The following is a 25,661-nucleotide window of genomic DNA, read 5'->3' as shown; positions in this document are numbered from 1 at the left end:
TAAACATCGTTTGGTTATGATACTCATACGTACTTACGGTAATTTGTGAATTGTTTTTCACCTGTTAGCTAAATAACCACGAACAAAACAACACAATTGTGCGATAAAACAACATGGCCGCCTAAACCGGAGGCTTTTGAATCACCTTGAAGCTCCTCCGGTCTGTCGGTAGGTAAAATAAATGGCGGTAAACGAGATACCTTGAAGACCAAAGTCACACACACTCAGCTAACCTTCTTCTCAAACACAACGGAGAGTAACCTCAGATCTGGCTGAATGTTTTTAGCATGTGTGTGTTAGCCTGCTGACCCGGCCCCATGGACTCATTACGTACAAGTTAGCCCTCTAAAAAATACGCCACTCGAGGGACGAGTTACAGAGACGAGAATGTAACAGTTATTGGACGTAAAAATAAGAGTAGATCATGGATTACAACTCTACTGAAAGAATTACAAGTACTTGATCAAGTTTTTGTCTCAGAGGGGATGTTTCTGTTCCTGCTGAGTCATGAAGATCCCCCGGTTGATAGCGAGTGTTGCAATTTTCAGAGTGGAGTCCGGAGGAGAAACTGCTGTCAGAGGAGAGAGAGTGGGAGAGAGGGGGGGAGGGTCTTCCTCCTCTCACTGTTGATGCTAAAAACCTGTGGAGCAGTTCATCTCCGGAGGCTTGCATGTCTGTACTGGCCTCTCTTACATTTTCCTCTCTGCTTTCCAATGCCTCAAAGTTAAAGAAATATCTGATCCTTGGTCTTTCAAAAAAGGGTTTGATATTGTTAGGATGCAGAGTTTTGGTTTTCAGGGCTTGGTAGGATTGGACGGTAGATGAAAAGCTAGGAATATTGGTGCAGACTTTCACTTTCAGAGTCGAGTGGGTGTGCTTTGCTGTTGCATACAGACACAGAGAGGCTAAACTTAATGTAAGTTGACATCAAAATGTGCTTCTATGAGAAGACTGAAGCACATCGACAACTATTGGTCTCAAAATGCCAATTGCTCGAAGAGTTTGATCGCTCCGGACATTTCCAACACCAAAAAGCCTGCTTCTCCCACCAATACACAACAGATAACAGCCTCTCTCACGGTCTATACTTGGCTGGAAGTCTCCCTGAAGTCGGGGAGGAGTGTCTGATGCTCCTCTGCATAGCTTGGTTTAGCCTCTGGCCTCGTCTCCCTAAACTAACGGAGCAGAAACGTGTCTCCTAATCTTGTTCTGAGCTCAGTGCAGTGATGTGAAACAGGCTTTATCTCCTCACTACTGTGGACTCACACACACACCCACCCACACACACACACACACAAACACACACAAATGAAAGCCCTATTAAGTCAAACCCTTTTATTCTCACATGAGACACTCCTTAATAGCAATTAATCCTCCGTGCACAACGAAAGCAGGGATGTGTTTTGGCAGAAGCGCCGGGGAGAAACGACGTCGACTTTCACTCCATTTGTCTCTCCGATCCGCTCATCCGTGTTTGAACCTCCCCAAAACGCCTGCCAGTGTTAGCTGTCATCACACACTGACTCATTAAAAGACCGTCTGTGCCAAGTCAGCAGTTTTTTTAACGGTGAAGAGAACTGATTGTATGCAGATGATTTATTACTCGGTGTATTGTACTTTGTCTTCGCTCGTTGCAACACTGAAGGGCAATAAAGAGTGTATGGTTCGGAATCCTTAGGTTGGAAAGTAACCTTAGATCAATGCAAATACTGTGTGTGCAATACTGTGCATCCCAAACATGATAAGCTTCTAGATTATGATGCATTTTATACGTTAAAGTAATCAAGTGGATATAGAATCAGCTTCACCTCAACCAGAAACTGCCTTAATATGCTTAAATGTCAGTAATAATAATCCAATATTATTCGCTTTAGCTCTTAAACTTGGGCTCATGTGAATAACTAGATATATTTATATGTAGTTGTGCATGCTTTTACTTCCATACTTTTACTTTTTACTTTTAAATGCAAGACCTTTACACCCACTGGAGTTCTTTTTAAGTGTTGTTATTGCATCTTCAGTAAACTTTAATACCTTCAATTGTTCCTCGGGGACAAACGTGTCTTGAATTTGAATCGATTTCCTAAACCAGTGGAGAATGCATCTTTAAATGGGGCTATAAGGGTGGTGGATTGTTCCATCCATTGTTAATCTTTGCCCAAATTAAATTTACGATCCCAGGTGCAGAAGCATCTCTTTGCCAAAAAGGAAGGTATAAATCCTAACGTCAGACTGTAAAAAAAGGTACATTTTTCAATGTTAGGTCGTTTGCCTGTCTTGTGTTTTTATGAGGACGGATCAAACACTGCTAATAAATTCTGCAGTTTAGCAATATTTGGAGAATAGAAGGTTCAGTTTATGCAGCTTTGTATATATTTGACCTTATTTGACGTTGATCTGGAGCTTTATACTCTGATGTTTACCCACTGGAACAATAACAAGTGTACGTGAGTCACCATTTCAGGACTATGCAACAAGTTCAGACGTCTGTCATGTGACCTAGTTAGCTTTTCCCGTAAGCACCCCGTCTATCCCGCTTGGTTTGAACCAATATACACACTCATGCGTCAACTTGAACTGTATCGCAGAGACAAAGAAGGACGTAAAGAAAGAAGAAGGACAAAGGAAAGCAGCAGAAACCCAGAGAAAGAGAAGAGCGTTAGAAAAGTGAGGTCAAGCGGAGAGACATTAATAAAAATAAAGAACGGGGGTGAGGGAGTGCAGCTCTGTAATCTCGCTCTCCTCATCACTGCTTGTTATAAAGTCATTAGCTGGGCTTTCAGACCGTGACTCTTACAACCTCCCTGAAGGACACACACACACACACACTTACATGCATGTTCCTAAAGCCTCTCTTTACATCAGTTCCCAAAGACCGACCCGTGCTGCCCCAAAGAAATCAGCCTTCAGATTGAAGCCAAACAGGAGGCGTAGCATAAGAGGAATGAAACAATTCCCCCCCCCCCTTTTTTCTCCTGAGAGGAATCAGCGTAGTTTACTCTTATTGGATGTCTCGATTAGGATGCACCATGTTTGTCCAGCAGGAAGTCCTCAGTAAGGCCGTGCATGCTGAGGCTGGCGGTGTTTACGTTGAGGTGTTTTGGGAATTGTGCAGAAATAAATGGCACAGCATGGAGAGAGAAAATAAAACAGAAACAAGCTGCAAGAGGAAGCAGAACTAGAATGCATTTACAGAAAGCAGACCCCTGCAAAAGGCCCATGCTGCTTCCATTTGCTTTTTTGGATGGTCTCTCTGCGTAAAATCGTTATTCGACTTTGCCGTGATCTTTAAGTCTATGGAAACATATGGGTTGTATTGTAATGCTCAGAGCAGTCAAACAACACATCTGCATTGGCTTGTTGTTCCCAGTTGACGGTGCATTCATTGGACTATTTCAATTGTTGACCCCGATAATGCCACATCTGGCAGAGATTCGGTCAGTGATTTCACCCTGGCAGTTAACATCTGTCTTGTTTTTTTTCTAATGTGTTTGTAGGTGCGTAGCCAGGGTGTGACAGAGGAGCTGAAGTGCCTGAGCTTGCTGAACCTGAACCTGGATAAAGACCAGGACATCCCCGAGCAGCTGGCACAGCTCTTCGGAGAGCCGTGCATCAAACTTGCCGAAGGCATCAAAGCGTACATCTCCAAGGTAAGGAACAGAAGTAAACAACGACAGAGGAGTTTCAGCTTCTGTATCTGACTTGGACAAAGAAATCCTACTATTGTTTTTAATGGTGAATAACTTCTTAGGTTTTTCAGTATTGGTATGAGTCCGGTCTCCAGTAAAGACGGTCAAACAGTTTAGCAGGAGCTGAGAGCTTTATCTAGTCTGGATTCAATCAATGTAGTTGAAGCAAGACATGTTTCATTGTAGCTGTTTTGTAAATAAAATGCACAACCCGTCATGACAAATAAAAAGTGTGGAAGTATTTCAAATATGCAACGTCACAAAAGGTAAGAAGGTCATTTCTTTCATGCATAATGCTTATACTTTACTGATGAAATCCAGACTCTAATCTTGAATCCCTTAATGATATATTCTGGATATTAACTGAGCTCTGTGTGGCGGTCTCTGCTGACCCCCGGGGTTAGAGAACAGATGGCAGGCGGTGTTACAGTGAGCAGCAGAAACACATGTGGGGGACTGATTGGGAGGGAATTTGTCATCGAGGAGGAGAATTCTTCAGCCGTGACGATGTAAGACTCGCCATATGAATGCGGTTCAGTTATTCGGGGCATGTGTGTTGCATTAAACACATTGAGATGGACAATGCAACAGAGTCCATTTTAGTTTTATTAAACACTGCATCTGATAACCTTAAGGTCTGTTCTATCCCATCAATCATCAAGTATGACACCTCATTTTTCTCCAGCTGCTCAACCTGTTCTCTGCAGACGAACCTTTATAGCTCACAGTCGACACAAAAGCATTTAACTCTGAAACAAATAGGATCTCCAATTGGAATTTGTGAAAAATGCTGGTTATTTTGTTGATTTTGAGCGCCTTTGGGAGGCTGTGTGGGGTGGAAGTTATAGTGCAGAGATTAATTCAAGTGTTTACGGCTTTGTAGATAAGCTCGACCTTCAACCCCACTGTGGGCGAGAGTAAACACGTCTGTTTCTGGCTGTCAACAATACCTCACAAAGCCATCAATAACTGATAAACCTCAGTGAATACCAACTACTGAGGGCTTTTGGCTTCATGTTGACATTTATGTGATCCAACTTGTGTTTCATGAGGCCAGCCCGGGTGTCTGTGTGTGTGCCAAGTGTTTGGTTTGAACCTGCTTGTTTTTTCCAGTAGTCTTATCTGCAAAACCGCTTCATAAACCAGTGCCAAACATCAGTCAAAAACATTTCCAATAAAGGTGTACGTACTCCCACTTGCAGATGACACAGATTTCAGGTGTTACCATAAACCTTGAGCAACTGCTAAATGAAAAACACGCGCACAACACGCCCCCTCAATAGTCTGTGTTTTCGATTTTATAGAGGGAGTGTGAATTCAGAATACTGAACTGAACGTGTCAGAGTCGTGTTGTGGAGTATCTTGAGGTTGTTGGGTCCTGTCTGCAATCGGGCAGCAGGAAGGGGTCTTTTCCCCCAAATCTGCTAAATCTGGCACCAATTTACAAATACTTGGCAAGTGGAAAGTCAAGGCCAAAATCAAGTGTGAACTGGCTATTTTTTGCCTCCATGGCAGCGCCGATTGGTCAGGAATCTGTCCCTTTCACCTTAAGCATCCTCTTTGTATCACGTGTCTCCTCTTTGTAAACCCCCCACAACTACAAACCTCTCTGTCTGAGTATTATCCTCAGAGCCTTGAGGATGAAGACAGCCAGAAGAATGACGTCATGGTTCAGATCAGAGCCAAGAAGACAGAGTAGTAGGCAGATAGTAGTGCCCCAAATGTAGGCTTTGAGGTGGTTGAGTCAAAGTGTCCTTGAGAAACCCCCAGATAGCTCCCAATTATGCACAACATAGAACAACGTCAGCCAATTTGGACCAAAATGGTGATTATATGATGCCTCTCCAGATGTAAAGGTTTATAAACATCTGGTCTTACTTGGCTTAGATGATCAAGTGGTTTGTTTGCACCAAGACGGGAATGGACGGGTCACACTTCTCTCAGTACTTATGCTAAGTCAGCATGAAAATACTCCAGGAGGCTGTGGTACGCTTGCTCACACACCCACACACACATATTTACGAGCCCACTCCAGTGAGTCACTCAATTGCTATAAGTCATCTTCCTGCAGACATAGCCAAGAGGACTTCTCCCGCTCCCTCTGGAAGTCTGGACGCTCACAGCAGTAGATCTTCAGCCCCCTCGTTTCCTCCTCCCTAACCACCGTCCGTCTTTCCTTCCCTGGTTTAATCCTCTCACCTCTTCACCCTCCTCTTTCTCTGTGCTCTACTTGTACGATACAATCGGAAAGCGCCGCTCCATGCCCCTGTGCTCCTCAGTGGACGGGAACAGGAATGTCTAGTTTTCCTCGGCCGCGGACAAACCATGTAAACAAATTAACATCCAATTACTTTAGTCCCAAACATTCACACATGAAGTACTCTCAAGCTAATCTGAGTCCCGGTCTCTTTTTCCGACTCGTGCTGCTGGAATGAGAAAAGGCAAACCAGTCTGGAGGAAAGTATTTCAACCCATATCGGCTCCAGTGGAGCGTCTTCTTGGCTAGATTGTGGTTTCATTTAGTGACTCCTCCGAGCAGCTTTTTGCACAACAACACCGTGTTGTTCTCTTTGTCAGCTTGCATTTAGAAGAGAGTGGTTGAGTTGAAAGGCTACCATTATGGTGCTGGCAGACCAAGTAGGCGCCATCTCTTTCCTTATAATTTCCCCTTCATTTTACACAGATGAGTACTGAGAGAGGATGGCATTTATACGGTTTGAATTACACCCGTTTTTATAAAGTTTAACCGTGCATGAAGTATGAAGCAATCATGATCTAGAAGCAGAGCATTTACAGCTTAAAAACCTCTTAGCAAATTATCAGCCAAGCTTTTTAAATTACAACGGGACAGAAGTTGCCGACAGGTCTGAGAAGGAGCTCAAGATGTTTGCGTACTAAAAGAGAAAGGGCGCTGAGGCCTACTGAACGTCCTTTATGGAAGCTGGCAACTGCAGCAGCTGTTAAACTGGCTGCCGGTGGGAGATAACTGGTTCCTTTCAGAGGCAACGATTGATTTGCTGAGGCTGGTAACTTGAATGTTCTGGGAGACTGAATTTCAGGCTCCCTGACTGGCATTTAACTAGCGTTTCCTGGCTGGTTCATTCCACTTCTTGGTTGGTATCTGAGCACCGTAGGAAACTGAGTAACCTCGCTCCAAAGAAAAGGCCTGACAGTGGCTGAATTAGTCGTGTTTTCTGGACCATAGACCATTAGGTCACAGGTTGAAATCTCGGGATGGGGAAAAGGGGTTTTGAGGTGACGTTTATGTGCTTTCTTGCCAAGAGATATAGTGTGTAAGAAGATCGATATAAAAGCTGGGGTCAGGGGGAAACAGTTGAGCCTGGCTCTGTGAAAAGGTACAAAAGATCATTCAACCAGCAGTTTCTAAACTCACCAACAATTGGGTTAGTTATTCCATTCAATAACCAAGGGTTTTGTTCGTTTTTATGCCTCATGTTTAGCTTTTAGTGTTTGCTCCAAGAGACAATCAATCAGCAATGTCGGAAAAACCCAGAACATATTTTAGTATATTCCATGGCAGAACAAAAGCACTATTATAAATCCTGTCCGACCCAAGCCACTTGTAAAGTCCTGCTGGTTCAGAATACGAGATTGCACGCCAGCTATGCGGCTCACACCCCATGTGCAGCCAGGATCATGGAAACGTAGAAGCGTTTCCTTTCAAGTTGAGAGGAAAACGAAGAAAAACGGTTTTAGTTCTGGTTCATAAATTGATGGATCGATGGTCCAACACGAAAAATAAGTAGCATTTTTCTACAATGAATAAAAAAACGATGCACCGTGTTTGTGCTCCAATCCGAAACAGATGTGAGGATCAGGATTGGATGCATGACTTTAATACAGATGATGACTGCGAGAGGGGCTGAGGATAAAGAATGAGGTGCAGAGACAAGAATGCTAAGCTAATAAAGACAGAAGAGTAGACAGGAGGAGCATTAGTGCAGTTTTGGCTGCAGTTTATCTCCTGGAAAATATTATCAAATGTATGTTGGCTCTGCATGCACATACTGTATCCAGTGTCCATACACTTTATGGGTTCACTGAGTGAGCACTGACAGTAATGATGTGAGAAATATGCGTAAGATGAGGATGCTAATGGTGGTGTTGGCATGAGCTGATGAGGAGGGTGATAAAGGAGGAGAGATGGAAGCGTCCTGAAAGATGTGCCGGTCAAACGCCAGTGAGGAAATAAATAAAACAGGGCGTTAAATTAAATTAAAAAAGTGAAATGTACAAAAATGTAAAGTATGCATGATATAAAGCTCATGTGGTAAACTCTGGGTGACAACCAGTTGAGTTTTAAGCCTCGCCATATGGACGATCTGTCTCCTTTGGTGTCTTCTCCTAGCATTTTTATATGAACACATTTACCGTTATTGCATCACACAGGCATTCACTGAACACGAGACAAGCTGGCGAAACAGCGGTGCAGAGGAAGGGTCGACGCTGTAGCACCGGGGGATTTAGGATGGTATGTGTGAAACTAAGCTCAGGCATTGAAGTCGTAAGCTCTCAGCCGCCCTGAAGTCACTCTGGTTGGACCGGCTACCCTCTGGTTTAGGAGACAGCGCTGAGATGACCACCAATACATCGGCTCTCAGCTTCCAGTGCGGTGATGGATACCGCTGCAGGGTCGAGGGTTAACACATCCACGGCAGGAATTCCTATTACCGCTCGATCAAATGCTCCCAGCTGTGCCGTGGGTATCTTTAACCATCAGTCAGAGCAGTGAGAGGGAAAATGAAAGCTGCATGACTCTACACGTCTGACTTTCAATTTCTTTCGGGGTCTTTGGCAGAGATTGCCGTCGATCCGCTTTGATTGTTTTCCAGAAATGTGTTTGATTTACGACGTTTAACAAATGTAGTGCAGACAACTGTATGTGTCTCGATGCTACAGTGAACAGTAGTTATTCTGTTTGAAGAAGAAGAGTGTTTTCCTTTCCTCCTGTGAGGGTCAGAGGTTAAAAAACCTAAGGAAAAACACAGGATTTACCTTTGCTTTTAGGGAGGCCGGGGTGGGACGAAGCTTAGATAAGCCGCTCTTGGATTTATGGATTCAGTGAGTAGACATTCTCTGCCTCATAGAAAGAAAATGATCATTATTTTGTGAGGAAGTTGCTTAAAAAACCTCTCTTTCACCAGCTGTTTGTGCTAAGACACAAAAGTGAGAACAACAGAGTTCAAGTTTTTTGTCGGCCTTAGAAAACTGGGGAAAAAAACGCTCTTTTTGGTCAATTCAAAAGCTGTGCGTGAGCTTTTTTTTTCTAAAACCGAAGGTCACTTGGTCTAAAGCTCGACCGGCCTCTCTTTGTCTCACACAGATTGCATTGTGGGCGCCATATCTCTAAAATCTGACTCCGTGTCGAAGCGATGATGTCATAGCGAACATTTGGCTTTTCATTGCTGATTTGAAACAGCTGTTTTGACATCACTGGACGTCTGTGGGTAGAGAGAGAGACACACACACACACACACACACACACACACACACACACACACAGCAAGCTTCAAAAAGACAGCAGTGCACCATGCAGCTCGAGTGGTAAATTGATCTTTGACTCGAATTTACCCACCCTGAGCTCCGTAATGAAGGGAGGCACAGTATCACAATCATCAAACGGAGCAGATGATTGGCAAGAGAAAGTTCACTGGGCTTATTGCCGTCTGTCTCTTGTTTGGCGCATGAAAGACCTCGGTGTTTTCCAAATTACTGCTGAAATGGTGTTAGATTTGCACTGATGCGACCCCGTACTCAACACACTCTGATAGATGTCAAAATGCATAACGAACTAGTCTGAGATCAATTAAAATCAATCAACAATTAGCAATGCCTTTTAAAGAGCCCATTGATGACCCAGTTGAGCCAAGGTTGAAGGGAAACACTGACAGTGGTTTTATTGTGTAGTGCACAAACATAATAAGTGTCTTTCTCGGCTCGTTCCTTCTCCATCTTACTCTAAAAGAGACTGAAGAGGACCAACTCTATTCTATGCGACTGCCTCCTGACCCTGACCCTAGGTCCACAAACCGATGGCGTCTTGCCACCCTTTACGTGTACGGATGCTCCACTCTTCTATTACCCAAAGTCAACTCATTCTAGGCAAGAAAAAAGCAGGTTTTTGTCTCACACTTGCTCCTTTAGTGCTGGCTTTTGTGTCTAAAACGACGAGACGTGCATCACCACAGGACTTCAAGGATAAGCAGGTCTTTTTTTCATTATGCTAACTCCTTCTTCAACTGGTGTTAATCTTCTACCTCTAAAAATTCTCACTTTTTGTCTCCACCTTTTCTTTTATCTTTTGATTTTCTTTTCAAACTTCAGATTTTTTTCCTAAAAAGAAATCTGACTTTTTTTTTCTAAATTTCGACTTTTAAAAATGTCCCACTATTCCCCCCCCCCCTTCTTCATGTGGCCCTAATCACCTTCTTTTAAAAAATCACTCTTTTTGTCTGCCGATCTTTCTTCCTTTTGATTTTGGGGCGGTGGTGGCGAAGTCCATAGGGGGTTGGCCTGGGAACTGGAAGGTCACCAGTTCAAGTCCCCGAAAGACCAAGTGCCACCGTGGTGTCCCTGAGCAAGACACTGGTTACCTACACTGCTCCCCGGGCGCCGTACATAATGGCAGCCCACTGCTCCTAACACTGAGATGGGTCAAATGCAGAGACCGCATTTCGTTGTCCTAGTACTTGTACTCTGTGCAATGACAATAAAGTTGAATCATCTTCATTTTCTTTTCAAACTTCTGATTTTTTTTCAACATTTTCCAACTATTTCTTCAAAATGATCCCTTTGTTCCTAAAACATCTGACTTTTTTTTCCAATGTTACACTTGTTTTGGACTCGGACACCACCTTGAGATAGAAAGATCTAGTAATCCCTATAGTAGTTGTTCTCGGTTTGGACGGCTTTGAGTTGTAACCAGAATTAATCAGAAGGTCATCTCACTCCAGGCTAATGACAACCGTAGCAACACGGTTATTTAGACGAACGCATGCCAAAGAAACAATCAGCCTCCGGGCAGCAGTTGCTTATCTTGCTCTGCTCTACAGTGCGCTATTGAATAGCAAATGTCAGTCATTGACATGCTGTGTACACACACACACCCACAGAGGGGTGGGGGGGGGGTGCAGTGTTAGTGATTTCCAGCTGATACACAAACACAAAAGGCCTCTGTGTCTGGCGTCGACCACCCTCCCTCTCCTCATTCATCCCTCAGTTCCTGCCCCCCCCCCCCAACAAAAAACTCCTCAATGCACTTCCTTTAGCTTCCTAACATCAGGGGTTTGTTTGATACAGAACACAAGAAGCTTCAGTGCTGTCACGACACATGTATTAAACGCCGGACTCATCTGCTCTTTGGGGGATTTCCAGAACTGTTGAAGGCACACACACACACACACAGCTTTTTGAAACTCATATAGTAAAGCTTTCCTCACGCACCTGTGCTGCTTTACCTCATTCCAAACTTCACTCTTACTTAAAGCCCGATGTGACGCTTCTTCCCTACATCAACACTTTCCTCCACCTATCATGTTTGGAACAAGTATCGGAGGGATGGAGATGTACCAACAGCAGTTGGACGCTGCCCCGGCAGGTAGCTGGTTGTGAGATTTATTGCCTGTTCTGATATTGGCTGTCCAACGTTCATCTCATCTCTCTTGCAAGTACGGCAAAACAACACCGTGTCCACGGGTGCGTTTGTCCAGATAGCGTCCAATGAACTGGGTAGGTTTTGGCATCCTATAATGTTTAAATAAAGTTGGTTTGTCTGCAGACCGTATGACCCATAATGAGTTTGATGAGGAGAATAATACTTGTATGGCAACACATTAACTTTTGATGCGCTTAAAAAGTAAAATAACACGGAATTCTGAGAGGTCATTGTAACGTGTTGGATGAGTGTGTGCAGGTTTACTGTTTCATATCACACACACAATTGAGCTGTTGTGCAATGGCGGAGAGTCAGGGAGTCTCATTGTCACATGTAAACCTTTCCAAGACTTGGAAAAGCTTTTAAAAAATCGTATTTATTTATCTATTTATTCAGATGTGAAAAGCTCCTGTGGGTTTTGTCTTCCTACACTGTTTTATAATAATTCCTCGATGGTTATATCATTGTATTCTTCAGCCAGAACCTCTATTTTCTAGGTTAAATGTTCCCTTAATAAGCCTCTAAGCCCTCGGGGAAACAGTGTCCATGTCCCCAGCACAAGCACATTTCTACATGGTGCATCTACAGACCAAATATTGTTGAACGGGTGCTTTTAACTTTCTGGCTCGGAGCTCCAGTTAAAATCCCAACAGTGGGTCCATTGGGACGAACAAGCCCATCATTGTCCATTACGAAACAAGCGACCTTGAAAGCCACATTTGGATGAATTCATGGTTCCATTAAACGCGATCAAGGAGGTTTTTGTCGATTAGTCTTTTATTGCGTCACGTCTAAGGCGGGAATAAAGTCCCTACGGTTCGCCCAGGATGTGCTTCTTTGAGTCCTTGAACCATCGTCTCTTGACCATGTTTCCCCTCAGCCTTTCGTTCCCTAGCTGTGCGACGGACCAAAGCTGCTGTCAGAATGAAAAATAAGTCGTACCAGTTGGCCTAAACATAACTGTGAGATAAAAGGATTTAATGAAGTCATCGCTGTGTAAGCAGAGGGTCTGAAACTCCGCTGCGTTTGATAAATGGCTCCTGTTTTGTCAGCGTAAACAGCAAGCGGTTGAGGCTCACCACCTTGCAGGGCTTTGGAAATAGTGTACAACAGACTGATAGCGAAGGAAATCTCTCTCGATGATCACTCAAAAGCACAAGAATGTGGGTGATACGTGGACCCTGGATTCCTCTTATCGCTTCATTCTGCTTTTTGGAGACAGTTTTATGATGTCAGAATAAAAACGGCGCCAGATTGCAAAGTTGAATCCAAAAGGAAGATATGGAAATGGCTGAAACTGGAGCAGAACAAACACCAGACAGACAAACGAGCATGCTGTGGTCGGGGCATCTTTGAATTTTGATGTTACAAACCACAAAGGACACATCCTTCTCCTTCTGCCTCTTTTTTAGTATAGTAAAGAGGAACTGCGGTCTTTAGAGACGATCCGGAGTAAAAACCACAGACTGGCGGATCTGGGCCAAAGCTAAAAAACAACCTGCTAGATGAGGCAGATGGAAATGTTGGACATTACCGAGCATTAAGACAAGTTCATGAAATATACTCTGCAGATGAGCCAGGGCATACGGTTTATTTTGGGGCGTTTTCTAGACTGGGAAATGGAGAATATCTTCAAAAAGTACTGCAGCGATTTGAAAGCGCTTCCTCAAAGCAAAGCGTCTGGACGGTAGATATGTTGATCCAAGTATAGCAGCTCCTTTAAAACCCTAAATCAGCTGCTTTGCATGTGCAACACACTGACTTTGGGACATAAAAGTACTAAAATTGCCCAACTTATCCTACAGTAGGATCTTATTCAGCACATGCTTTGCGCTAAACCAGTCCTCCTCTGATGATGTCACCATGTGTGTGATGCAAATTCTTATCTTGATCATTCCTGGAAGAGCTACCTGCCTTTAAGAGTGTCAGCAAAGTCCTCCGAGAACAATAAAAAGGGAGTTATGAGGGAAATCACGTAGGCCAATAACACCACGCATGCAAGCATTTGGGATGTTCTTGTTTTCATATCATCCAAATCCAAACCAGCAATGTCCTAATGAAGTACTTCCAGGATTCCCAGAAACCAAACCTCAAAAATAAATGATTATTCCCAAGTGATATTTCCAATTATGTCAACCCTGCTTCTTGGCTTTCCTGATTTGTTGCATAGTGATAGTGTGGAGAGAGAGGGGATGATGTGCAGCAAACGGCCCGTGTGCATGCAATCATTTGATCTAGGTTTGCATCATTGCACACCTGAAAACACCGGTGACATCAAGGCACGTTTACAGACACCTAACGACGTACCCATACAGGTTTCTGCTCATGTGAAACAAAACTTAAAACACCGAGAGATAAAGGATAAGAAGACTGTAAAACAGCCCCGCGTCTGGCCTGGTTGCATGCTGTTTGGAGGGAGAGAGATTAAGGGTGACAGGGAATAAGTGCACAGTCAGCTGTGTACAAACTGCGTCCTCGACTTCAGTTTTCCTGTAGAGGAACGGCGGAGAAGTGACGGGCAGAGAGCCAAGCTAATGACCCTGGAGTCTCATCCATGTGAACCCCATACAGCAATAAAGAGTGATATCAATCTGTTGGTTCCTGGCTTCCTCAAAGTGTTTGTGAGGCAGGAAACTCCCACACTCACAGACTGTAGAGGTGGGGTTATCAGCGGCCGGCATCGGGTCGGCCACTGGTGCATTACCTGTCACAAACGTTCCCTCTGCGGTGCAACGATAGCCCGCTAATCAGCAACTCCTGTTTGGTTGCACCGGTAAATCACAGTCAGACTCCACAACTCTGAGGTTATTATGCAGCATCAGATCCATGTGCCTCAGGACGTTCATGCACTTCATGTGCAATTAGACAACCGAGCTGTTCAGAGTCGCTTCAAATAAGTGAAGCGAGATAAACTACACGGATGCAAAAATGTAAACTGTTTCATTATGATTCTGTGAGCATTTGTGGTGGTTTGTATGCCACGTTTTAGGTCCAATTGGTGTACATTCTTGTGGCTTTCATTGCCTTTTATCCATTTAACTGTCGCTACAGAAGCGAGATATTAAAGGGAGTGAAGTCTACTCTAAAGTAATTAACAACTATTTGTCTTCATTGGTTAATCGAGCAATAAACACTTGCTTTATCCAATCAAGCCCCTCCTTCTTTTCTATTATAATAAATGGTTTGAAATACGTTCATGCATCACATGTTACGCAATGATACAACTGGGCTTTTCAGAGTTGCTTAAAATAAGTGAAACGAGAGAAAACACGATCGCTTTACTGATGCATTAATGCAATAAGGACTTCCTGTCAATGTTCCTTGCCTTTCCATTGTGGGTTTTCTAATTAACAACTATTGTTTTCATTGGTTAATTCATTGGCTATAAACCCTTAATGCTTTATCCAATTAAGCCCGTCGTTGCTTCTCTCACTTTTGTATTATAACAAATGGAAGATATTCACGGTTTTAAAACTCATTCATGCATCATATGTCTGAGCTTTTCAGAATCTCTTCAAATAAGTGAAACTCGAGAGAAAGAAAAATGTGATTGGTTGCTTTATGATTTCGGGAGCATTTATGGTGCTTTTAGGTCCAATGAGAGTACATTTTCGTGGCTTTCATTGCTTGTTTATCTATTTAACTGTCCTTTGTGAGTTGGATATTGTTATAGAGGTAATAATAATAATAGATTCAATATATATAGCGACTTTCAAGGGACCCAAGGCCGCTTTCCATGTTGTAAGGACAGACAAACCAACAGGTAGGGCAAATAAAAGAGCAAAAAGAAATATGAGATCCAATTTGTTCCAGTTTTCTTATTTCATATTATGTTATTGTTGGTGGAAAAGTTCCAACAACAACTCGATTAATTGCACTTTAATCAACACCACTGAATCTCCCTGAGACCCTGTGCTTCCTGTATCGGACACACCAAACCTTTCATCGGTGCAGACGTGCGCATCGAGAACTACCTGATGGTTCAATTCTCAATGGGGCTTACCCTGTCAGGCATGAGTTAGTGCTCTGGCTCAGGGTTGGTGGGGGGGGGAGCGGGGAGATTGAGAAGGGAAAGAGATTGCATTCGCTGAGGTGTTTGGTTTAAATTAAAACAAATATGCAAACCCCTCGGAGCCTCCCGACTGGAAATATTTTTAATTTGCGCCGTTATCACTTCTGGGGCGGCTGCCAGCTTCCTTCTCTTTCTCCAAAGGAGCAGAACAGCTAATAAAAAGCTTTGTTTACATTCCATTTTCCTCCAAATCGACACACCAATCTGGCTTTACACAAACACAGAGTTACTTATTAATCATCAGCGCAGCTTTAAGGAGCGACACCAGCCCTTTGGACCGGCTAACAGGCACATATTATGACTCCATCTCTCGTGCACATGCTGCACAACATGTCCTTAAACCACCAAATCTGGACAACACACACACACACACACACACAGTGAGGAATGAGTGGCCTCTTAGAGCAGATTAGGGTTGATAAGAGTTGCAGTACTACACACACACACACACACACACACACACACACACACAAACACACAAACACACACACACACACACACACACACACACACACACACACACACACACACACACACACACACACACACACACACACACACACACACACACACACACACACACACACACACACTCTCTGCCAGTCCAGGCCTGTCGGGGTCGAGCAGCATATTAAAGTATTGGGTTGCAGCTCCGGCTAATCTTCAGAAGAAGCGCTCCTTCATGTGCATACTTGTCCCTCTTTTCCGCTCTCAATCCACCTCTTTCAGTCCGGCTTTTTTCCAAGCTTGTCCACTCTGACTCTCCTCTGTGTTTCCCCCCCGACTCACTCCTCTTCTTCTCTTGTTTCCCATAATTGTCCGTCATCTTTCGCTCTCAGGATTTCTCCCGTTTTTTCCCACCGACTTCAGCATGTTTGCACCAAACCAGCTCGATATTTTAAAGCCTAAACTGGGAGATAAGAGGAATAAGAGAAGAAGTTTATCCGTTGACTTGAGGAGATTATTTTGAGTCTGCCAACTTCATCCAATGAAAGATATAATGTTCTGTTGCAGATTTAAAGGTAAAACACCTGCTGTGACTTCAGTGTTTTTGGAGGAGAGCATGTAGTGGATAAAACCTGCCAGAAGGCACTCGTCAACATTTCTTTTCTCCCCCGTTTCTCTTACTCACGCCTCTTTTTTTCCCCGTAGCTTTTGGCCAGACGAAGTATGACGTGACGAAACTGTGTGTTGTTATAAACAGGGTGAGAGAGGAGAGTTCAGAGTGTGTTTGTTGTTGCTGTTATTGCAGCTGGGCGAGGTTTTTAAGACTTAACATGCTACCATAAAGCCCAGAGAAACACAGACAGACAGACAGACACACACACACACACACACAGTCGGTCTAGCCACGCACACAGACGAGGTCACACAGAGTTAATTTAAACTCTGAGACTTGTCACATCAGAGGTTAAAGCTGATATTCTGGAGACAGAAGCAGTGTGGTCTTTTGCAGAAACCACTGAGACACACACTTACACACCAGTTAGCGCAGAAACACATAAATATGACCCCCTCCCCGGTGGTAAAAAAAAGCAGCGTTAGGAGCATGTTACTCCTCATTACTCCATGGCAAGGTCAGAAGTCTGATAGGAAATGCAATATGGAGTAGTACTTCATATTTAGTGAAGGTGTATGTTAAGTATGTCTAATCATATTGCATTTGCAAATTCAGTCAAAATAATCTCAATTCTTACCAAATTCTGCAGCCATGATGTTCGGTGCTTCACTGAGTGGCAGCTTCATGCAGTTTCTGATTGGTAGTTCACTTTAAAAGAGGGTTCAACTGGGCTCTGTGCTTAGAGCTGGCGGCCCACATGCACGGTCCGCTGTCAAGTACACGGGTTAACCAACGGCGGTGTCATCCCCCTCTATCTCCCCCCTTTCAACACTGCATCTCTAATAGAAAACAGTAAAGAAAGGAAGGCATGAACAAATCTAGGATACTTCTGTTAAGGAAAACACTCAGGATGGTTTGAAGTGTGAGAGAAACACACATTTAGGACAAGAGTAAAGCTGCAAATTGTGTTAAAAGAGGTCATTTTGAGCACCCATTGAACTACAGTAAAGAAAGGAAGGTGTGAACCAACAATCTATGATGCTTTATGTAAAAAAAAGCCTCAGGAGGATTGAAATTTAAAAAAGCTGCATAGCCTCTGAGTAAAGTGAACAGAGGTCAGGCTGGAGCCCCACAGGCGTGCATGCCATGCGGTCTTTCTACTGACCTCTGCAGCCCCTCCCTCAGAGGTGCATCGAAGCCCTTTAGCTGGAGGTTAATGTCATTTATAATGGGGGTGGCTTGAAGTAGAAGTTCACTTATGGTTCACCTCTATAGCGTTTGAAGAGGAGAGTGTTCAGGGGACATCTGGTCTGTCCGTTATGCCTTGGATGACTGTAAAGAATACAGGTTTACTGAGACGCTGCTCTTTTCCAAATAAACGTCTCGGCGTCGGACACACGATAACTCTCCTCTCCGGGTTTTAAATGCTCCTAAAATGCGGAGGAAGTTGTATTTGCTCTGGTCTGCAACACAGCCTGCTGAGTCATCCTTTTATTGCCGAATCGCCCATCTGATTCCCCCTTTTCCACATTAGTAATCCAAGTAATTTGACGTTTAACGTTGACTTTTTATGGAGCTATAAAAATCTACTAATCCGATTTCCCACCGCCCACATCCGATTAAATCAAACCGTTACAGGGTCGTCATCTTGACATTGGTTTTATTCAACGCATGCTGTTGTCATTAGCTAATTGCACCGTCAAAACGAAGCCCTTATTATCAGAGATTATCCCGTGATGTTCGACCTCTCATTTAAAAAAAGGTCTAATAACTTCAAGCTGGATTCATCCAATCAGGAGGAGGTGGTAGATTCCTTTGTCTCACGCTGAAAAGACACCTGTTTCTAAATCTGACGGATGTGTGTGAGCTGCTGGGAATACAGTATGTTACACACACACACACACACACACACACACACTGTTGAACTCATAAAGCCAACGCTGTGATAAGCATCAAATTATACTTAAAGTACCAAAAGTAAAACAAACTTAATAAATCATGATTTATTATAAAATACTTTCTAATAAATCATGATTTATTCATTAATATATATATATATTATTTATTCTTATTATTTATATATACTTTAATATATTTTCAGTTGTTTTACATATTTCTACACATTTGTTTATCGTCTTTTTCATATTTTTTTAATATTTCTGTACTATTTTTATGGAGAAATGTCATGACTTGTTTCCCCTCTCTTTGCAGCCATTTGTTTTTGATCCTCGTGAAAAACAGGCGATGATTTATCATGAATGAAAACGTAATCGATTGCAGACAGGCTTTTGTGTTTTATCTTAGCTGGGTTTCTTCTTCTCATCCAGAAAAAAACAAACAACAATTCTCAAATTGTCACATCTCCTGTAATGTACTGTATCTGTGATTAACCTCCAAGCAGGTTTTCTCTCAGTCTATTCATATCCGATGACGAACGATGTGGCGTTCACCTTTAAAAACACACACTGACAGAAAAGCAGGAGTGAAACATAACTTATGCACAGCTGATTTCACTCCTTAACCAGCCAATAGTTTCCCATGTGCAAAAAGGACAACAAATTAAAAGCATGCCACCACCCCGACGACTGACCAGAGAGCTCCCAGTGGGAAGAAACCCCCTCCCCGCCTCTTCTTTAAAAACCTTTCTCTCGTTCGACTGCAGCCACATGCGGGGCGGAAACCTGGTGGCAATTTTCTCTCTTTTAACTGTTTGTGTGTGGGGGTGATTCTCTGCTCCTCAGGACTCCAGGAACGTGAGGCAGAGACACGCCTAGGGAGTATAAAGGGTACAAAAGGGCCCCCCCCCCAAGCATGCATTCACACACACTCCAAACCCCTGAGCGATCAAGTCCAATTTGCAGGTTAGGCTGAGCGTTGGATGCAGGAGGAGCCGGCCCCCGCTGCCAAGAATAACACCACAGTTTAAGGCTTGAATGACCATTAGAAACACGGTGGAAATTAATCATCTTTAGGATTTTGTGGCATTTTTCTGCCCATTAATTAGGGAGATTTATACCATAGGGGGTTTCCAGTGCCATGCTTCAGGGACTTTGGACATGTGGTTAAACCTGTGACCTTCAGGTGAGCGCGCAGAGGAGGAGGGACGGGTTGCAGAAGGAAAAACAAGACAGAGAGGGTCAATAATGTAAGCATGAATGAAGGGTGATGAAGTGACAATGCCTGGAAGAAAGAGACATGATGTTAAAGAAGACTTAACTGAAACCATGTTTAAAAAGGGCCGACTGAAGCCTGATTTACAAAGAGAAGTTATTGAGTGGGTGAGAAAGTGCAAATTGCGTGTGGACGTCTTTATTCCTACGGCCTCGCTGCGTCTACATCTGGCGGAGAAACAGAGTCAGGAGGAGAGGACATGTTGAGTTAATGACTGTGATGATAGGAGGAGAAAGGAGATGTGGCCTTGTCTTCTGACTTCAAACCAAAATTATAAAAAGGTCTTTTTAAAATGCGATCATTGACTCTGACACTGGTGTTGACAGACACTGCCGTCCCACAATGCAATGCAAAACAGAGAGGGAGGCGCTTCTGAAAACATGGGAGTGAATGAAGAAAGCTTTTTGTAGTTTTCCTGCAGATGTTTTGGTTATTTTGGAGTGTACTGCAGAAGCTGTGCATTATGTGTACACATTACTATTACATAAGCATGATTACACGTTATAGGGGTCCTTTTCTGCTCATGTTCAGGTGCATAATTGTAGTTGTTTCCTCTCCTGGGACATGTCTCCATGCTTTAATGTTCAAAAAGCTCTTTATTTCTCTCATACTGCCTGTGCTGCAGCTCCTCTTTCTACCCTCTGTCTGAAACCAGAGCCCAGTCTGCTCTGATTGGTTACCTATGTTGTGAGATGTCCCGCCCCTTAGCCTATCATCAGCCTCTAAGTGACCACCATGTCTCTCACTTTCTTTCAGGTGACAGAAAACATCATCTCCAAACAAACCTTCATAGGTGAGTGTCTCTCACACACACACAGACAGACACAAACACACACACATTACTCCGGACCCTCTTTCATCCTCTCTCTCTTTCTCTCTTTTACCCGTCAGAAGCGAGAACCATGCCTCGCTCCTTCAACAACTCAGGGTCAAAGTTCATGACCTCGGTGACCCAGAGGCCATCTGCGCACTTGACCCTCCGAGACACGAGCTCTCAAGGTGAGACGGTTTTTTTTTTGTCGGTCGTTACCCCGTTAAAACTTTATGACGAGGGATTATTTTTAACTGTGTGTGTGTGTGTGTGTGTGTGTGTGTGTGTGTGTGTGTTAATGTACGTCAAGGTCAGAGGTTTACTATTTTAGTTTTCTGACTACTTGGAACACATTCTTTTTTGTGGTGCCAGGTAATACAACCATAAATAACAAGGGCACTAAAGATTACTTATCTCCTGGCATGTGTGTCGCTCCCTCTTAGATTAGGGAACACGCTGCCTGAATATACTCTACCTGTATTAAGTAAATCCCATAATATTTAATATAAAGGAAAGCTGAGGACTTCAGAGTTTCTGTCCGAGGATCAAATCCCGTTTTTATGCTTTAAGGCCATTTTCCTGCACACATTCCTCCGTAATCTCCATAATGTGAGTGTTTAGTCGAACATTAAAGGATTGGGTTTCCTCGAGTCCGAGTGATTCTTCTAATGAACATCACTTCCTGCCGAGCCCGTGTTAAACAAAAAAAAAGTTGGAATGTGTTTTGCGTGTTTGTCTGATCCAGACCTGTGTATCGTTTCATCTGAGAGTGCCGTGCAAACTGCAGGGTGTTGACAATCTGGCAAAGGCCGGCTTATGTTATTTCCATCCAGCTGACAAAGGGCAAGGATGGTGTGTGTGTGTGTGTGTGTGTGGGTGTGTGTGTGTGTGTGTGTAGAGAAGGAGGAAGAGAGGGTGAGGTTCACACATTCAGCCTGGTATTCTCAGAAGGAAGACTATGAGGCTTGAAAAACAAAACATTTCCCCACAAATGAGAAAGACACAATGGTATTTAGGTCAAAGTACAGCATTTAGATGCCACGTAGAACAAAGACGTAGACGTAATACGAGCAATCATCTCCTCTTATTAAATAATACTAAAGGCATGAAGGTTCCTGTTGACCGGGGAAGAAAAGCTGGAGACGTGTTTTCAATTCGTTCTCCTCCCACAGGGTTCCCTCCCTACCAGATCCCCACGCCGGGTCTGCACCAGTCCTGTCGCCATGTGGTGCGCACGTGGGCCAATCAGAGCTTCGGAGCTCACCTGCACAACATGACGCTGTCCAATGGGAAGCTGAGGGTGCCTCAGGACGGGCGGTACTACCTGTACTCACAGGTAATCCTACTGTACTGTCAGGAGGAAACCAGCCTTATGGACGAGCCTTAGAGATGAGCCTTAGCGACCAGCCCAGCCACGAGCCTTAGCGACAACCTTAGCTCCAGAAAAGTCAATGTTTTCATTTCTCTCTCCCACCTCTCTCCCTCCTCTCTCCTGCCTCCAGGTGTATTTCCGTTACCCATCCCCGGCAGCCAGTGACGGAGACCAGCGCAGCGTCAGCCACCAGCTGGTTCAGTGCGTCTACAAGAAGACCTCCTACCCAAGCCCCATACAGGTACACCCTCCCTCATACTGAGCATATCCTCCCTCTACAGTACAGACTTCTAAATACTTTCTACCTGTCTCTCGTGTGCAGCTCCTGAAGGGGGTGGGGACAAAGTGCTGGGCTCCAGACGCAGAGTACGCCCTGCACTCCGTCTACCAGGGAGGCCTGTTTGAACTGAGGGCCGGCGACGAGCTCTTCGTCTCCGTCTCTTCCCCGACCATGGTGAACGCCGACGACTCATCCAGCTACTTTGGCGCCTTCCGCCTCGACCTCTGAGGAAGGGAGAGACAAACAGACGGTGGAGACATTAGGGAGCCTTTGAGTTTGGATCCTCACAGTTTGGGTACACTGGAGGATGGGAGGCTTCGCTTGAGTCAAAAACAAGGATATGTGTCTTCCTTACTCTCCATTAAGCCAAACTGAACTTTTCAGACTAAGATAAATGTGCAATCACGCAAAATAAATGTGAGGATTTCTGTTCATAGATGTCAAAAAGAGACAGAAAAAAAATCTTACCAGCCCAAAGAATTCGGCCGTCCAAAACAACACACGAGTCGCCCACATCTGCAGCCTTTATGTGGGAAGATATCAGCCCCTCGAGACCGAAGAATGTACACACGATAAAAACTCAATCCTCTGCGTCGTGAAGAAGGACTACAGCAGTAGGAAGTCAACAAAACCAAAGCAAAGATGTGGAATAAGGAGAGAACTGTACATATGAATGAGGTTTATACAAAGAACTGCGGTGATTTTAACGTGTATTTTTTACCTAGACTGGACTTCAAACCACTTGCTGAGGACTTTTCTACACCACTAGTGGATTTTATGCAAAGACATTTTTTTTTAGCAGGCAGAAAAAATGATTGTTTTCTTTGTACTGGATACAGTAACAGGACTGTAAGGAGCAACATGGAGTGCCTTATTAGACAGAGCCTAGAGAGGAGGAGGAGGAGGAGGAAATGTTGTAAAAGGACTGAGGAATGAGCCCAGCAGAAGATGAAAGGGGAGAAGAGAAGAGGAAGAGGAAGAGGGAGGTATGCAGCCCGACCAGTCGGTGTTGTTGATTCCTCTTCAGTCGTTCTCCCCTTTCACTTTCCCTCGCTCTCTTTTCTTGTAAAGAATTTTAAATATCTCGTCTTTCTTGTCTACCTTGTGAAGCTGCATTCAGTTTTGTTTTAAAGATCAGCTAAGCGACCGAATCAAAGCCAAAAACGCACACAGTATGGGAACACTAGGCGAGTTGCACACACACGTTCACTGAGGGGGTTTTCAGATCATTTAACACTTGTTTTCACATTAGCATAAGAGCCATGTTTTTACTGGGTGGTAGGAGGAAAAATCCTCACTGAAATGTAATTAAAAATACCTTCAGTTAACAGTTCTGACCTGCAAATGAATCAAATGTAAAATAATTCCACTATTATTTAAAGAAATCTTCTGTAAAATTAAAATATTTCACTTTTTTTTCTCTTTTCGTGCAAAGCTAAGCTAACCCAGCTTCATATTTAACACAGATTTCAAAGATCGGTATGAAACTCATTTAACTCCAAGCAAAGCAGCATGTTAAGTGTCAAACTATTCCTTAAATATGCAACCACCAGCCACTCATTAGTTGACAAACAGATGAGATTTATCAACACTGTCATAGTTAGCCAGTTAAAGCTAACCGCTAACAAGAAGACAAAGTCATTTGGGGTTTCCAGATACAGCTGTTGACCAACAAATGAAAACCAGTCTTGTGGAAACACTGATCCATGCACAGGGACACATGCAAACATTTTGCCCTGATTCTGAACGGAAACACACAATAAAAAGTACCCAAACAGTTCAGCAAGAGAACACGGAAAGGTGTATTTTGGGAAAGCACAGATTCAGTAATACGACGCAGACGCACATCAAATATTTGGAAGTAGCGAGAGAGGCTGTGCAGACACAAACCATGCACCGACTAGCACAGACTCAACCCTGCACGCCTCGTCTCTGGCTCCAACATGTACACACACACACACACAAAAGGAGATAAACACACAAACCACTTACACACACAACATCCAGGCAGACACACACATCATGCAGTGTCACATCCAGTGTAAGAGACACACACTAATTTCTCAACACTGTCTTCCCTCCCTGTGCCATCTGGTAGTTGTCAGAGAGGCATGCAGGGGGTGTGTGTGTGTGTGTGTGTGTGCGTGCGTGTGTGCGTGTTTGTTCAAAGGGCTCGGTTCACATGGATTATTCATTAAAGATGAGGTTAAACTGAAGCATATGTCTTTGTTTGTTTACCTTAACATTGGTTTTCCCTGAAAGGTTACACACACACACACACACACACACACACACACACACACACACACACACACACACACACACACACACACACACACACACACACACACACACACACACACACACACACACACACACACACACACACACACACACACACACACACACACACACACACACACACACACACACACACACACACACACACACACTCCAGGCTAATCACTGGGGTTCACACCTACCTGTGTGTATGTGCACAGTCACGTTATACTGTTGGTTTGTGAGGGGAGCTAAGAAAACACAACAACACACTCAGCTTATTTTACACAAAATCGAAGGCAAATTTCATTTAGTCTGATTGCTGTTTTAGCAGATTTCTTTGCAGGGTGGCGGCATGCACCTGATCACGTTTCTGTGGGTCTATCTCTCGGCCCGCCAACGCTCCATCACATCACACCCTCCCTCTGTAAACTCAGTCTGTTTATTATCCAGGGTTCACTCCGACACGAGCAGATCACCGCCACACCTCCAGCGATGATATCACAACAGCGTTAAAGAGAAATTCTGCTGTGTGTGTGTGTGTGCGTGCGTGTGTGTGTGTGTGTGTGTACAGGACAGTTTTGTAGCTGTGAACATGTTTGGCACATTGTTGCTGAGGAAATAAACAAATCTTTGAACCTTCCCTGTGTTTGTGGAGATCTTACAATGTGGATATGTGATGCAAAGAGACATTCAACTTAAACTGTAGGCACAAAAATGAGTGCACGGTGCAGTGAGTTGTAAAACTGGAATGAAATTGGTCGAAAAAGTTAAAGAATCATTAGGCTTTTAGTCCTAAAATAATCGAGTTGAAATGTAAAAGATGAGCTAAAATTGGATGAAAAGTAAAAGCATTTTTGAAAATAAAGATCATCAAATAATCAAGATTTGAAATGTGAAAAAACTGATAAAATTAGAGGAAAAGTGAAATACTTTTTAGTCATAAAATAATCAAGACTTAAATTGTTAAAAATAGGCTAAAATCGGGTGGAAAGCAAAGCATTTTTGGACGTTAAAATCACAAAGAAATCACAAGTTGTAATGTTAAAACTGGGCTAATATTGTTTCAAAAGTTTAAGTATTTTTATACATTTAATCCTAAAATAATCAAGACTTAAATAAAAATGAGGCTAAATTGGTGAAAAGTGAAAGCAGTTTTAGCCATCGAGGCTGCTTCTATAACTAGATTTAGGTAGTTATGAACTTCATATATATATATATATATATAATCTAAGTCAGTTGTTTACAACC

General features: G+C 43.5%; 1 protein-coding gene across 1 annotated transcript in view; it reads left to right on the top strand.

The window, feature by feature from the left end:
• Positions 1 to 25,053, top strand: part of tnfsf10l (TNF superfamily member 10, like) — a 40,609-nt gene extending 15,556 nt beyond the window's left edge. Inside the window, exons 2-7 of the mRNA XM_063900903.1 lie at positions 3,498 to 3,650; positions 20,424 to 20,460; positions 20,559 to 20,666; positions 21,651 to 21,814; positions 21,981 to 22,091; positions 22,173 to 25,053. Coding sequence (XP_063756973.1) covers positions 3,498 to 3,650; positions 20,424 to 20,460; positions 20,559 to 20,666; positions 21,651 to 21,814; positions 21,981 to 22,091; positions 22,173 to 22,358 — 759 coding nt within the window. The 3' untranslated portion in view covers positions 22,359 to 25,053. The remainder of the gene's footprint in view (positions 1 to 3,497; positions 3,651 to 20,423; positions 20,461 to 20,558; positions 20,667 to 21,650; positions 21,815 to 21,980; positions 22,092 to 22,172) is intronic.
• The last annotated feature ends 608 nt before the right edge of the window (positions 25,054 to 25,661 follow it).

This window comes from Eleginops maclovinus, chromosome 14 (genome assembly GCF_036324505.1).
Source record: "Eleginops maclovinus isolate JMC-PN-2008 ecotype Puerto Natales chromosome 14, JC_Emac_rtc_rv5, whole genome shotgun sequence".
NCBI lineage: Eukaryota > Metazoa > Chordata > Actinopteri > Perciformes > Eleginopidae > Eleginops > Eleginops maclovinus.
This window is presented reverse-complemented; position numbering and strand designations above follow the sequence as displayed.